The sequence below is a fragment of the Onychostruthus taczanowskii genome, unplaced genomic scaffold (assembly GCF_017590055.1).
Source record: "Onychostruthus taczanowskii isolate IOZ18803 unplaced genomic scaffold, ASM1759005v1 scaffold58, whole genome shotgun sequence".
Taxonomy (NCBI): domain Eukaryota; kingdom Metazoa; phylum Chordata; class Aves; order Passeriformes; family Passeridae; genus Onychostruthus; species Onychostruthus taczanowskii.
The window spans coordinates 9130137-9146289 of record NW_024503457.1 but is presented as its reverse complement, the minus strand read 5'-3'; the positions used below and the strand labels follow the sequence as shown (position 1 = coordinate 9146289).

General features: G+C 37.2%; 1 protein-coding gene across 1 annotated transcript in view; it reads right to left on the bottom strand.

Annotated features, from left to right (window-relative positions):
- Positions 1–16153, bottom strand: part of VWA3B (von Willebrand factor A domain containing 3B) — a 73097-nt gene that overhangs the window by 41311 nt on the left and 15633 nt on the right. The window contains 6 exon segments of the mRNA XM_041418037.1: positions 2568–2699; positions 4220–4358; positions 6082–6236; positions 6865–7052; positions 8848–8964; positions 15410–15534. Coding sequence (XP_041273971.1) covers positions 2568–2699; positions 4220–4358; positions 6082–6236; positions 6865–7052; positions 8848–8964; positions 15410–15534 — 856 coding nt within the window.

Genomic DNA, 16153 nt, shown 5'->3' with positions numbered 1-16153 from the left:
TCCCCTCTACCCCTTTCACACATTAATGTAAGTATCATTTCTATTTTAGCACAAAAAAGTTAGCTACAGCAACAAAACATGCCCAGCAAACTAATGCTTTGCTCACTAAAAATTTCCACTAGAGTAATACTAGCACTTTTCCTATGTCATTCACATACTTAGTGATCATGATCTGTCTTTCTTCTTTTTACACTAAATTCAATGAAATGCATTTCATGGTGTACATTTTATATCTTCAACTGTCCACCTTTCAAACATTGTGTACAAAACCTTCCAAACTAAAGGTACATGTAAGGTTTACTAGTATGAAGACATATTTCATCAAGTATTAGTTTTTTAATGGAATCAAAGCAAAACCTCTAAAAAGGTAAGACTCTGTTTTATGCTTGTATAACAGCTGAGTACTGTTCTGGAGGGCAGTGAGGATCACAGTGGTGTACGAAGAGATTCAGCATCCACGTATATAATGCACTACAGAAGATAAATGTAAATATCTAACACTGACCCATACATGCAAAAATATGCTAAGGGATAGCATTATTTCTTCAATCCTATGAACTGTGTTAAAATTTCTTCCAGTCCTTCCCACCAGCAACCCATTCTATTAAAAAGGGCAAAGGAAATCAGGTGAAATGGAATAGAAGGTACATTGAGAGAGTTACTCTGTATGGCTACGTAAGAGAGCAAGGGACAGGCAATGTGATAGCTCTTCAATTATCTTCTAACTCACAAGCAATCCTTATCAGTACCCACTCATAAGAAATAACCAGCCAAAGTTGTTAAATTTATCTAATACTCCTGATATTTTAAAAATTACAAAGTTTTAGACATATCACTTCTTATCATGTGTAAATTGGCCGAACTGATTTAAAAAAAAAACCAGCTTCCTTCACTTCTTTTTACATCATGGGAACATAGGGTGGATGCTGATGATGTGCAGAAAATAACCCTGTACCTTATGATAAGGGCTTAAAAGAAAGTAACCCTGTACCTTATGGTTCATTTTAGGTTTCTCAGTTGCTACTGTTACAAATGTGTTTATTTATCAGTGTTTAAACAGCAATGACATATTCAACTATATGACAGTACTACCACTAGAATTTTAGATGTTACTACATCTAAAGGATTTTTAAGGAGCAGTTAGTTACTGTTAACAGCTCAGTTTTGTTATTCATAATCTTGGGACCAAAGAGCATAAAATGGGATCAAAGGACCTATTCAGAATATACCAGAGCAACCCTCTGTTCATTTCACCTTCACTGTAAAGATAGCTTTTTGATCTCAGATTTATGCCTGCAATGCTTAAAAGAGGTTAAAATGTCAGCAGCACATGTCATCCCTAAAAGAAAGTAGCCTGTTCTTGTGCCATTTCCTATTCCATTTCAATATCTAGATCTGAACTTAAAATGAAATTTATAATCAAAAATTTACACTCTTATGAATAATGATGGAAAAGGCCATTCACTAATGCATATACAAGATGGTATCAAAATATGGTAGCTTAAAGTATTAATGAACTTTGATAATGCTGTACAACATACATGACTTAAACAGAGATAAGTTTTCAAGCCTCAAGGAGGACAGCAAAATAAGTCTAAATGAGCTCAGTTACAAGTGTTCAGCTGCTCAGGGAGGCCACACTAATACTTCCTTTTCTCTGTGTGTTGGTCTGTTAGTGTTTTCTGAGATTACCAAGTTATTGATCTTGCTCTGTAGTCTCAGAGGTATTATGTTACTTACCCAATTCCCTCATCCCCAGGAATTCCATATTAAGTCTGAAGAAGAGCTGTCATAATGCTGAGGAGTTTTATTACATGAATATGGGGTTTTGTGCTAGAAAACAATGTGGGATGTATCTATATCTTTGCAGGACTGATTTTTAGTCCTGTGTTCGTAATATTGCTGTCCACATTGTACACATTAAGTAGTCCTAAAGCTGCTGATAGTTACAATCTGGTGGGTGGCTGTGACTGACTACAAGCAGTTCTGCTTTGTTTCAGGGAAAAACGCTCAAATTTTGGCCACTGTCAGAGAGAGAATACTGGGTAGACAGATGTTTGGTCTGAGTATGATTGTTCTCATGTTTCTTTGGCACCTAATGTTAGCTGTCTATCCAAAAGGGACTAGAAATGCTTCTCCAGTTTGATGGCTTTGGTCTCCTGTACCACCTCTGAGCAGTAAGTTAGCCAACAACACCTCTCATCCACACAGCAGCCCTGCACCAAGAATGACAAATTTAGATGCAGGGTCTGAGCGATTACAGGATTCCTATGGAATTCAAACTGGCCAATGCTCACATTTTGGCCACTAAACACAGCAGGCTGCAAGTTGAATTAATATGATTTCCTAAGCAGGTCCATTGTTAAAGGATTATTATACCTGACAAACACATTGTATTCAGATCTACTTAATTTTATCCATCATCTCTATTGTTAGCTTACCCAAGTCACTTAGTTTAAGCAAATTTACCCCAGCCATATAGAAAGTGGAGAAAGATACACAACTTTGAACAAAGAAACAAACACACTTTATTACAAACTCTTTGTAATAATTAGCTGCCATATTACCTCAAGCCCTTTTATCCAAAGCCAAGCATCTTGCAAATTTTCCTCATTAACTTCAACAAGTTTCTCTTGCCATGCCACTGCTTGGGCACTAAATTTCACGAAGTTAAATCTCTTCTTGTGTCTCAGTTGCTCCTGCAAGAGACAGGATCTGAATTTTACCTCCTATTAAAAGAAAGAATACTTGTATCCTGAAATGCAGAGTAATAGCAATTATTTTAATTATTATAAAAGTAATTATATTATTGCAGTAAATTATATTATAACATATTAAAATATCTTTGTATTTTAATATTATTCTTATAATAATATTCAATTATGTTTTAAATATGTTTGTATTTTTAATATTATTCTTATAATAATATTAGAAGTTATGGTGTCCAGAGAGACATACAAAATCAGAGACATTTATCACTTGCAACTATTAAGATTGTTTGAAATTCCCAAAGTAAGTCTCCATATACTCATATTTCTCAAACAATTTAAACAGCAAATGTGTAGGAGGGCATGAAAGAGAGAGATGAAACCCAATATGATCAGTGGTGTAAGAAAGAGATTATCACTGCTTACCAGAGGAAATTAAAATCAGAAAGAAAGTAAGATATCATTTAGAGAAGGAGAACAAGAATCATATAAAGAGCACTGGCAAGGAGAACTAAGACAGCAGTAAGGAGAAAATCAAGAATTTCCTGAAGCTACTTTTGGACAGAAGTTATAAGTTAGAGAAGATTTGTGCAAGCAAGTACAAACTTTCAGAGCCTGAAGTCTTTGCTTCCCTTTCATCATAATTTTTGTGCAGTTTCCTGTGAAACCTTCTGGCACAGTAACTAATATATTTCTAGTGCTGATTTGCTTAGAGGACCACAAGATACTATGTCGTATGACTTGAGCACTTAGTTCAAAAACCTTTCTGTCATAGTTTCAATTTTTTTAGTCCTATCAATGATTGCTATCAATGCCAGACTGAATTTTCATCTCAGTTACTTCTCTTAGGACTAAAGATATTTAAAATTAATCATGCCTATGAAATATTAATGTAAGCTTAGGTGACATGACTGTAGACCTCTAAAACTAGACAAGACAATCCTTTCTCAGGTGTGTCTCCCAGTACTCACAGCTTTTGAGGTACTCCTGCACTTTGCCAGTCCCTGTGCAAAGTTCTGAGTCACTGTAAGAGGCAAGGAAGTCCAAAACATTCTACACCCTCTATTGTAGAAGCATGAAAGTGAATCTAGAACACACATTACAAATCACCAAGCCAATGGAATTGGATGACACTGCTTGAAAGTGAAAATGAAAAAGCCAAAAGGCATTTCATTGTATAGCTTGTTTTCGGTTTGGCTTTTTTTTTGTTGTTGTTTTTTAGTTTGCTTTTCTTATTTTTAGAAGTGAGGTGGCTTGAGGGAAAGAACTACTTAAGCCTTTTTAATTTTCAATGTTTTCTCTTGCTTTTTTCAAATAGTTGTATAAATGAAGGGAAAATATAAATTCTTAACTAAAAATGAGCACATGAAGAAGAATCTAGATATTTTCATAAAGCTGCTGTTTTCAAAAAACTTTTTAAAAATAAACAAAAAGTAGAGTAACAACTATGCAGAAAAGATCAGTTTACTCTAAAGTGTCCCTCAGCCTTCAGAGTCATCCCTTTATCATACCTGCATTAGCTGCAATATTTTTTCCTTCACTAGTGGCAGCTTGTTGTTCATCGACTGGGATGTATCAATAAGAATATAGACATCATCTTCAAATATATTCCCAAAAAGCCCTCTGCTTCCTTCTTGAAGCCACTTAATCCTGGGGAAGGAAAAAAAATATCAAAACCTGTTCTGTAACATCTTTGGAGCTCTGTGTATCAGAATCTGAAAGGTAGGATGTTTTTGTCACTGCTGTACTTCTTATTCTCTTTCACAAAGCACCTGTTAGTAGTCACTATAAGAAGCCCTTGACGAATCAGTCCCCTATCCCTACATCACAAGACATTTGTAGGTTTTTATTAGTTTTCTTTAGTTTTTTATTAGTTTTTTATTTCAATAGAAGACAGTACAGCACCTTTATAAATTCAGTTATCAGGTAGTTTGGGCTGGGAAACCCAACATGGAAGCAACATGCAACAAGTGGTGTAACTATGATCCCTGTATCTGTTTTCCAGATTCATCTCAGTAAATCATTTAAGCCTATATTACAACCTCTTCTCCAAGGAAGTTAAGCACTTCGAAGAGCCTTAATATAACACAGATGCTTCAATGGTTTGTAGACCTTGAGCCTTAAATACAGAGTTCAATTTACATTTTAAACAGGACTAGAATGCGCCAGCCAGTTAAATACATGCATACATACTGCTCTGCACAAGAACATTTCCTCAGTAATGGATGCAACAAGTCCAAATCTGATTTCCCTTGAGAGTCATAAAATACTTATCTACACTGAAACAGAGACATTTAACACATGGAACATCACGGCTCTGGGAAAAATATTCATCTCCACAGAAGGCTTCGGAAAACCTATATCATGGAAATTTAAGGATACTACTACAGTAGCTACTGACATATATTTTGTCATTAATTATTTCACCCAATGTGTTTTATGAGGCCTACCAAGACTTTTTAACATTCAGATGAAACATTCAAAACAGCAATCTTGACTTGGATTTCAAAAATTCATACTCACCAAAACTGCTTATCTCAAATTTTCCTTTGACAGTATGTAAATATTATCCTAAATATAGTAAGATGAAGATAAACTAGAAGGAATAACAAAACTCTGTTTGACCTTGCTAAGTATAATCAGATTGTTATATTTTTGGTAGGGAAGGAGCAATAAAAAGAAAAATTCAACAATAAAATAAAGGTTCCCATTCTTCTTTTTTCAGTGAGGCATCTTGTTTTCCTAGTATACAAACCAGAGGGCAACATTTTTTTTTCTGCTCTACAATAGGTTTTCTTTAGACTACATATTATTTAGTAGATGTCATACAAAACCTAAGTGTCCATATGGCTGCAGAAATGTAAATTACACAGCTAGTTTGAGCAGTGAACTTCTGATCATGTGCATTACTGACTCTGATCTAGACTGTTCAAATTTGTCTTCAACACACGATTGCAAAAAGGGCAGATAACCACTATCAGTACAGGCAAAAGCCAAGCCGTGCTTCTTGGAGTCACAAGGGATCCTAGGTACACAGGATGAATATTTACTAAATTTATTCATGATTCTTGAAGCTGTCTGCCTTCTTATAGTCCCAATAGTTTTTTGGCACTTTTAGCAGTTATTCCAAAATGTGTAGACTGACTTTCACACCTGTGTTTCAGAAGGAAAACAAAAGTTCAAAATCTTCATCACTTTTCTTCTATGGCTACTAAGAAACCCAACATACAAGATTCTGATTAAAAATAGACTTCTGGCTTAGTACTGCTGCTGTCAGTTTACCAACCACTTCAACTTATTATGACAGTAAATGTCAAACTTTTCAATGCTCATGTAAAGTGATCAAACTTTCTTCCACAAACAAACCACAAACCTTCCTTCCACTTGTCTGAGAGCTGTCCTCATTTTCTCTTTGTACTGCTTATACTTTTCTGTAGTAACATATACATGAACTACAGATCCATCTTTCCAGAGGGTATGCACAAACTTGTCACAATATCTTGCATGAATTATCTTCCTCTTTGTCTCCTACAAAAAACAAAACCACATTTAATATGGAAAACGTATTATTTTTCAGTGCCTTTAATAACTGGGGAACAAACTTCAAAGATACATGCTTGTTGCACATGAACTGGAATAGAAATAAACATGGGATATGGTGTTCACAGAATTGGCTCCTAGAAAGATTCAATAGAAAGTGGTTTTATTCTTGCAGCTAGCAAAAACCAGAAGCTTACCAAACAGTGCAATGGTAAAGCTTGAGAAAAATAAATGGAAGACAAATTAATTCAAATTTTCTTCAGGAACTGGAGGACACTGCAGCATCTGAGACTAACACATCCTCTAAAGATAACAAAAAATGTTTGCTCCACCCCACAGAAATACAAAGAAAACCAAGGCACTGCTTAAGCCAGTCCTGATTCTTCCTTTTAGATTGTATGTGAACCAGCAAGGAGTCCTTAAAGCAGTCAGTCTCAAAAAAGCTCTTTGAGACATTATTATTCTGTCTCCATAATTAATAATCTGATTTTACCAAAAAATACAAAACAACAATGCAATACACTATACCATCAATTTATCCAAGAACCAAGTTTTCAAGCTTTAAAAGAAAAAACAAACAACTCATAGGACATGAGAGAAAATTAACAATACTCACAACATCAGTTTGTGAACACTCATCCTCTGGTTTAGTTTTTATGTCAACAGGCCCATCCACATGGTGAAAAACACTATCAGCAAGTGCATCATACAGTGTGAGCTTCTGAGCTTTCAAGCCATACTTCTGCAACCACTTCTCAGAAGTCAAATATTTGTCAGTTATATGTTTTGATAATGGATTATCACCTTTGTTTGCTAATAAAGAAAATAAACAAACAAAATCTCCTGTATAACATGGTTCATTTTGGATAAGCTATTTTCAAAAACAGACTGATACTGGAATGAAAATTTTTAAACTTGTTCTACTTGCTCTGACAGCATTGGAGAGAACAGATATTTATAAGTGATTTTTAATAGTCTGTACTTCGGCTGTAGGGTTTTTTCTTATCAGACAACTCACTGCAACAAATTCCTTTGTAATTGTGAAAAAAACCCCACCAGAAGACAGGGAGCAAAGACAATAAATAGTGAGAGGATCAACATATAAAACAAATTTTCTTAGTACCTGAATTATAAAATGCCAGAAAGTAATCCCGAATAAGATGTCTAACTTCAAGGAGATTCATTTGAGAAAATGAAACAACAGAAGATATAATTGAATATACAGTCAAGACCATTGGTTAACATTAATCTGTCTAGAGATGGCTATTTAAAGTAAAAGGCAAACCACAATGTCATATTGTTTCACAAATTTTCTAATTACTCTCTTAACGTAGGGCACTGCACAACTCTGGACACCAGTACAGTACACAGATAACACAGATAAAATAATAGGACAGAGGATTCTCCACTGACACATCACTATCCAAATAAACCACACCTAAACCAAATGACGAGGCAGTGGGTCCTACGGCAGGGAGAATTTATTTTGTTATACTTTAATTTTGGTGGACCAAGGTGGTCTACTCAGTTTAGATGCAGCTACAATGACCACAGTAGTGAGATCCTGAGCCTTGGTAAATAAACCAATGGTTATTGGTAAATAAACCAATGGAGGCATCTACTGCCCTTACACACACAGAGATCAGCCAACATCAGGGCAGGTGCACAGTCAGAGCCTGTTCATGTGGAAACATTTGCTTTATGATTCCTTGAGGTCTTTAGAACAACAAGTGCCACAAATGGCTCACACAATTTTGAAAGGAAAACTGTTGTTTTCTTTTTTCCACATGCTTTACATAGAGCATCTCCATTTTTGCAGGACAGAGTAGCTTCTCACTGTCCCTTGTTAAAGCCTTCCAGAACAGAATTTCAGAAACCAGCTACACTTCTGTCTCCAACAGGGCCCAATCCAATCAATATGCACAGAACAACAAATGAGTCATGTTCTAGGCCAAACATAATGGCAGAAACTATGGGTTGAATGAACAAATGTAGGTGTTCCTCTATGTTCCTTAAGACAGGAGTTGTCAGAGTGCTTATTCTGAATTGTTTTCAGATCCTGCCCTTGACAAAAATGCAATCCCTCTGCTTCTTCCCTTTATGTGGAATGAACTAGCTATCAGGCTGGAGGCTATACCAAGAAGACTGTAATAGGAGAGGGGTGAGGTATTTCCCCAGCACTGTGTAGCAAAAATGGAAGACTTACTGATTCAGGCAGACAGGAAGAGATCATAAAAAAAAAAAAAAAAAAAAAAAAACACAAAAAAAAAAAACACCCAACCAAATAATTTCCATATCCTAAAATCCAGGTAACTTCTAAACCCAGTCACTGGTAAACTAAAAATGGTGTGTTTCAGCCTGAGCTGTTAAAGTTTAGCAAGCTTAAGCCATAGTAAACAGACATTTGTATTGGAAAGTTTTAAGCAATCCTATGTTTAGATAACTATTATAGTGCTATATAGATATATAGGTGCTATACCCTGTATATAGACATTTTGGAGAAAATCACCCCCAAACTGATGTGCAATCAAAACTGTTAACAAAAGGATCTTGATCATTAATGCAATGGTAGCTATCTTGAAAGAAACATAAATGATACCATCTTGAGAAGCAGACTGGTCAGATTCTGATAACATTTCCTGAACTTGTCTCACTGTACTCTTGGCTTCCTCTAGCTCCTTCCAGATCAAAAATACATCTTCACAGACACCAGCTACTGCAAGAGAAATAATAAATAGAACTTCACATTTTTATACAATTTCAGCTTCTTGTAACTCCTCAATCACAACGAAGTCCTTGGTATACCCAGATCTTGCCATATAACCTTGTTTTCCTGAGGTCCTGTTGCAATGACAAATGCTGTTCTCTGACAGACTTCAAAAAAAGGGCTTGCTTAAACCTGGTTCCAGGATATGAGAGATGTCTAGTATATTGGAGCTAACCTCCAAAGTTGGCCACAGAATGTTCCCACAGTGGAAGAAAATATATTTTAACACTCTTGGAAAATAATAAGGAAAATCCACAATGAAATCCATTTCTTTCCCCCTGGACTTCATTGCAAAACTTGGCTCCAAAGAGTCAACCCAGTTTTGACATTTTGAAGAGAAGACATTTTTGAATCTTTCCATTTCCTAAAGTACATGATTAATTTTATTTAAATCTTCTTTCCCTGATGACTATCTGATGAAATTTTTCATCCCTACAATCCTCAACAGTCATAAACAAAGGTTACAAAAAAAAAATTTACTGCCAGGCTATATTTTCAAAAAAATTAGATCCAAGGCTGGAATTGAGACAATATTTTCTTAACTTCAACATATATGTCTTTCTTGATGAAAATAATAAAAATATTTATTTATTTCATAAAATAAACTACCAAAATTGAGACACCTTGTATACCTAAGCAGTAGGATCACTATTAAAAATGTGTTAACTGAAGTTAGTCTCAGAGTTTAAACGGCAACATTGGACAATGCAGAGAAAACGTGTGCAGCGTTACAGTAAAAATCTAAAAGAAACTGAATCATCAGCTATCCTAACCACAAATACAGGTTCCAAACTATTGCAGATCACAACCTATAAATGAATGGCACATAAAAATGCTGAACAAGGCAAACTGTATCTTATCATCCAGTGGTTCAGGTAATATACAGTGAAGGTTCACTGTATGAAAGATAAGATCTACAAAATTGTCTACTAAAGTAGGCTGCCACCTCTTTGATACGCTTCCCAGAAGAAAAAAAAATATACAAATAAGAACTTAATTTAATTGTCAAATGCTTTCAGTTTCCAACAAATATTTTGAATTGTGCTATTGTACACTGCCATCTCCTGGGACCTTCCTGCATTTCAAAACATCTGTTGCAGCCATGAGGACAAAGATCAACATTTCCTAAATCACAAAAAGCTTCAGTAAGGCAGATCATTCCACAACATAAAACACAAAAGGGAGGAAAAAAACCCCTCAGTCTGTAGTCATTATCTGTTAAACTTAAGAAAAATATTCCCTTCAAATATTTCAGAAAGAATTAAACTTCTATTTTATAAGCAATCTCTCCCCAGAAATGCAAACACAAGCATTGACACCACACATGAACATAGTTCTAAGTTTAAGGCTGTTAAGAATGCAATTCCAGTGGTGCTGTCTCCAAATAAATCTGGATATCCTCCACAAGCTGCCAAGTACTGTCATCCAGACTTAATTTTATGAACATTTTAACATTTTAAAATATTTTTAATCATTTGAAAATATTTAAAGAAATATTTAAAGAAATATTTAAAGAAACTTAACTACCTCTAAAACAATAACAATTATATCATTGTGTTGCTTCATTTCCCCTTAAGTTGATGCTATGGACTCATTAGTTTTGCAGGATTATTGTTACTGTGCCCATTAAGATAGATTAATTGAACTGGTATTACATGAGAAGATATTTTTTCCTCATTTAAGCTTGTAGCACAGCATGCCTTTCAAAGCAAGTGTGCGTGATGTCGCTTGCTACACAGGACAAATGCAGGCACCAAGAACTGCACATTGTGAAACTCCAGCTGCTTAAAACCTTTTTTCCGACAACATTTTTCCTGGATTCAACTGGGAGAGATGCTTGCAAGCAGTGATATCCATAGCAGCTTTCTCTCTCTACACAGGAAGCTCAACTGCACCTCTGCCTCAGCCTCTTTTCCCCTACAGCTAAGGAGTGGCCTGTGTCTTTCAAAATGGAACCTGCAAAATCAAAACCTACATGCAAGGCACAGCATCTTCTGGATGTGGCTCTCAGCTGTGGCCCATCCCTCAAAGCACATCTCTGGTAAATGACCAAGAAAGCATGCACCTCACTTCGTTAAAATTCCCTCTGCTCACACCTCAGATGTGCCATTTTTTGGGGACCACCAACCAAAGAAAGTCACCCCTCTGGAGGATGCAGTTCACAACCACTCCAAGCCACTGTCTCTAGTACGCATTCAGGCACCCTGTCCCAGGAATAATCTTGTCTTAAAAATTTACTTTATCCAGGGAGAGAAAGGGCCCTCCTTGTTCACCCTGCCATGAAGAACTTTCCCAGCTGCTCTGGGTGGCAGTGTAAGAGCCAGACCCCTGGGGACCCCCGTTTCTGACTCAAAACCCACCCCATTGCAATGGCAGGAGGGTGGCCACCTGTCACACACAAGGGGACCGGCCTGAACACCCTGCTGCACATATCCAGCCTGCACCAAGCGCAGTCAGCTTCCCTTGGCTCTCCCCAAAGCCATCCTGACCCTGCAGAGCACCTCACCCTGGGTAATGTTCCAGCAGTGCCCTGCCTGCAGGTAAAGGCGTTTCTGCTCTGGAGAAGGGAGGGTCTAGAAAAGAGGAAGAGGATGAGGAAGGTTGTGGGGAGAGCCTGTGGCAAGGGCCAGAAGCATTTTGCTGACACCCACAAACTGAGAAACAAGATGTTAGACCTAAGCAAAACCACAACCACACTTGCACGTGTACACGGAAACTCATAACTGCCCTCATTTCCATTTCCCAGTTATTTAACTGGCAGACGATCTCAAAGGAAGCAGCTTTTCCACATGTACCTCCCCACAAACAAACCTACCCGGTTTAACAAGTCACTGTAACCAATTTGATTTCCATATTGCTAATGAAAAAAAATCCTGCTTAAAAAAAAAAAACAAAACAAACCTAACAAAAACCCTACAAAATATCCAAAATATCTACAGTATCTTTGAAACAGGAAGCAAATACCAATACAAAAGCAAATCATGGAAAACAGAAGCATTTCTTGCTTGTCTGAATATCTGACTTAAACAGTGGAAGCAAGAAAATCCAAATATAATAAAGTAAGATCTATTTGAAAATTAATTTGCTGGAAAGGAAAGATGGGGAAATAGATTTTCTTCACTGCCAGTCCCTTTCTCAGCCTCCACGTGGCAGCAAAACACAGCAATACACCCTTAAGCGTTGATTTTTGAAATCTCCACGTAGAGGGGAATGAATGAAGGCACAAAGAAGTATAAGAGGGTAGTCCACAGCTTTTACCTGCATGCCTGCCAGGTCAAACACACTGAAACTTACTGCAGACCAATCCTGCCCCTTTTCCACTGGGCAAATGGACAAAGCAAATGAACTTTGTGTCCCATGTGGTATCACAGAACAGCTATCTGCATCATTCTCTACACATTAGCAAAGAGATTTGCCAGGCCAAGGTTAGGCTGCTAAGACTAGACAAAGCACATGCAAGAAAAAAGCAAAGGCAATGATCTTTGCTACAGCTTCTAGGAAAAGAAGTCCTCCTTGTAGTCCTCTCCAAAGGGAGGGTTCAATCTTTCCCATGTCAGTGTACATAAACAGTGCAGAGTTCATTTATTTCATCGTCATACAGGAGAATGACGCTTTACGCTTTCCTTTTTCCACACAACAACCTGAAATATTCCCTATCAAATTTCCCTAAATCTGAAAAATCAAGCACACCTAAGAACAGAGCCTTATATTGTTCACAAGGAGGTCAGACACTTTGGATTTATCACATCAGTAAAATCCTGATTTCAGTCCATTTGCATTTTCTCAACACTTGCCAGCTCATCTACTCCACCACACAGAAACCACTACACAGAAATTCACTGTTTCTGTGTCAGCCACCTAGGACCCTGTATTCATTTTAGGATCGAGTTCAAAGCACCATTGCTTTTCAAGCACTATGCAGCACTTATCACCCTGTTACTCCAAGCAGACGACACAAATGTACCCTTTTTCAGAAAAACATCTTTTCTCCACAGCTTCCACCATTCCTTGCCCTCTGTGTCTTCAAGTTCCACATTAAATGTCACCTCCTTTCCACTTATAATTTTAACTACGTAACAAAATTGCTTAATTCTACAGCTTTTTGCAGATGAATAAACCGCACAAAGAATGTAGGCAGAAGTGATAACAGGAGAATTAGTACTGGATGAGGAGATATAATCATATTGGTGAAATAAGGCTTTATGTAAAAGCATTTCTCTGCCAGAAGTAAACCTGAGGCTACCAGCATAAGGACCCTAATTCTTTAATGAGTTACACCTGTTTTGATCTTGAGCACCCACTCAAACTGAGTGTAAAGATTTGTCAGTTTATCACACTTGCTTTCTAAATGTCTGCTCAAGATGCAAAAGAGGGGAAAATTGAGCTCTTATCTAAAATTTTAAATAGTTCTGACTTGTTTTGTTAAGCAGATGAAAAGGAATAAACATAAAGATATCCAGTATTTGCAAAATGCTGATATTCAGTGGATACCCAGGAACTATCAGATGTCATTAAAATACATTTCCAGTCCATATAACATGGTTATGAGTTTCAGCCTCCAGCTGTTGCATTTGTGGTGCAAAAAGGAACATAATCAAAACATTCCTGTGCCTCCCTTTAGTTTTTAGAAACATCACATTTGGAGGATTAAATCTCTAGTTCATTCTCTATTTATTTCCTTGAGTAGTTTATGCCACATATCCAAGAACCAGTTTCAGAGCCCATTAGTGAGTAATCAACACTTTTATTTCTACTGCCTTATTACTACACCCTTGAAGGAGTCTCTGAAACAAGAGAAATCAGACACAGACCAGAATAATGTCTTCAGTGTGTTTTCTTTTCTGAAAGGACTTAAGATTCTGCATATGACTGAAACACTCCAATTGGCTGCCAGTGATGTCACGGCTGTGCTTGTAATACCCAGTAAATGCAGAAAGCTAATTGTGCTCCTTTTTAATGTGTAAATTCTACTCCATAATATCAATAAGACACAGCCGACAATGCACTTCAAGGGGATTACTGCCCTTTTGAGTGATTAAAGCTATTCAGCTTTAGAAACAGTGGTGAGGAAGTAATTTCAGTCATAGAGGAGCTCTAGGCTCATCTATTGAAACAGACTGACTGCCCCAGGGGAAGAGAGAGGCAGCTCCCCCCATGCACACCCCCAAATGTGGTACAGCAAGAAAGCACTCAGAGCAGACTGAAGGCAATCATTATACTGCTCTGCATTAGTATGAAACGACAGCGTTTTGAAGCAGACTCTGCTGTTGGTTTCTAAACTCTGCATGGGTGAGGCATGAGTGTCCTTTCAGAACTCAAAAAAGCAGGTGATACCTCACTCCTTTATTTCTTGCCCCCACAATGGTTCTTTCTCTTGTGCTGTTATAATCATGGTCCTAGTGAAGGATAGGTTAATATGCAAGAAACTTGATTACAACCCAAATATGGGCCAGTCAGTCCAAGACTGACAAACAGCCTTACATGAGACACCAAATCCACCTTATGCCATACTTTCCCTAACAGTGAGAAGAGGATAACATTGTTCTACCTTTGGGGCAATGCCCCCAGCACAAAGGGAGAGTAGGGGGTAGGTGTGTTGAGCCACTAGACTAAAGACAACTTATGACTCCTGATGCCCAAAAGAAGTATTTTTTTTTTTACTCTCCTGCTGAGAAAGACATCAGATTTGACACACAAAGACTCACTTCACATCACAAGCCCCTCTCCTCCCACCCTGGCTGAAACCACAGTCCAGTCCCCCACTGAACACTTACCCAGAGGAAGTAGCACTGTGACTAATATGAAACACATTGAGCTTTCTGCCCAGCTCCACCCACCAGTGAAACTGTTTATTTTGGTTGTTTCCTCCTGGTATTTTTTCTATCAATCCTCCCACCACCACTTTGCACTGTCTTCTCTACGGTCAGTTTACCATGCTTTTTGCCTGTCTTTGTGACAAATTCTTGGGACAAGCAAGTAAACCTTTTTTTGATTTAATCCCCTTATATTACTGATGAACTTGGCCCATATTGATGTTGGCTATTTATCATATGGTCTGCCACACTATTCCTCTTCCTTTTTCCACATTTCTGCAAGGCCACTGGCACAAGAACACAAGCACCATTCTTCATATTCCTAAATAAATTATCTTCTTCTCCCTTTTTTCACTTTTCTTTCATTCTCACATGCACATCCCCTACTCTCTTCATTTTCCTCTTTTCCTTGCCCTCTCCTTCCCACACAGAGAATTTCCATTTCCAGAGCAGTCCTGTCCTCACCCCACCCACACCTACAGGTTTCTTTTGATTTTACACTCATCAAGTTCATAAACTACATTTCTATTCTGACATCTTGCTGATAATATCAGTATAATCTTGGGGTTTATATTGTCTACCTAGTGGCATTCGCCCTTTCACTTTTCCAGAGTTCAGGGCAATTAATCCTTTTCCATCCTCTTCATATTTTAGTGCAGGTCCAGTAGCATCTCTGCAGTTATTCTTCTCAGCAAAAGCATGGAATCTGTAATAAAAAATGAGTTTCAACCAGTACACAAAATACATAAATATTTCTCTAATTTTAAAGAAATGTTTTTCACACACACAACTACAGAATTATATCTAAAGCTTCAACTACAATAAGATTATTGACATCTTCAAGCTTTTTATACACATTTATGCACTTTCTGAAGTCTTCTCATGTAGAATATTCTTTCTTCTTAATATTACTAACTGCAAAGCACCTTACTCTTCAATTTCCTGGAAATCTATTTTTAATTAATGCTTTTAAGAGGCTGAGCAGGCATGTAATTTGAGATGTCTGAGATGACACTAACACCTTTTTATCAGATTATCCTCCCAGTTGAAAGCCTAGCAGGAACATTTATTTCATTATGGACATACAAATCAGGATGACAGGCAGACTTTATTTATCCTCATTGTCAAAACAGAGAAGCTCTCAGAGCAGGAAAAAGATGCATTTCTAAAACAGAAGTACACTAGAAACAGGTTCAAGGCTTGAAAAGCCCATGAACTTGGCTCTTCCTGTGGGAAAGCTGACTTAAACTTATATACAGTTGTTGGGCAACTATCCACCAGCAAGTTATTAACAGGCCCTGTAAGTCTGCACAAATCTAGACTCA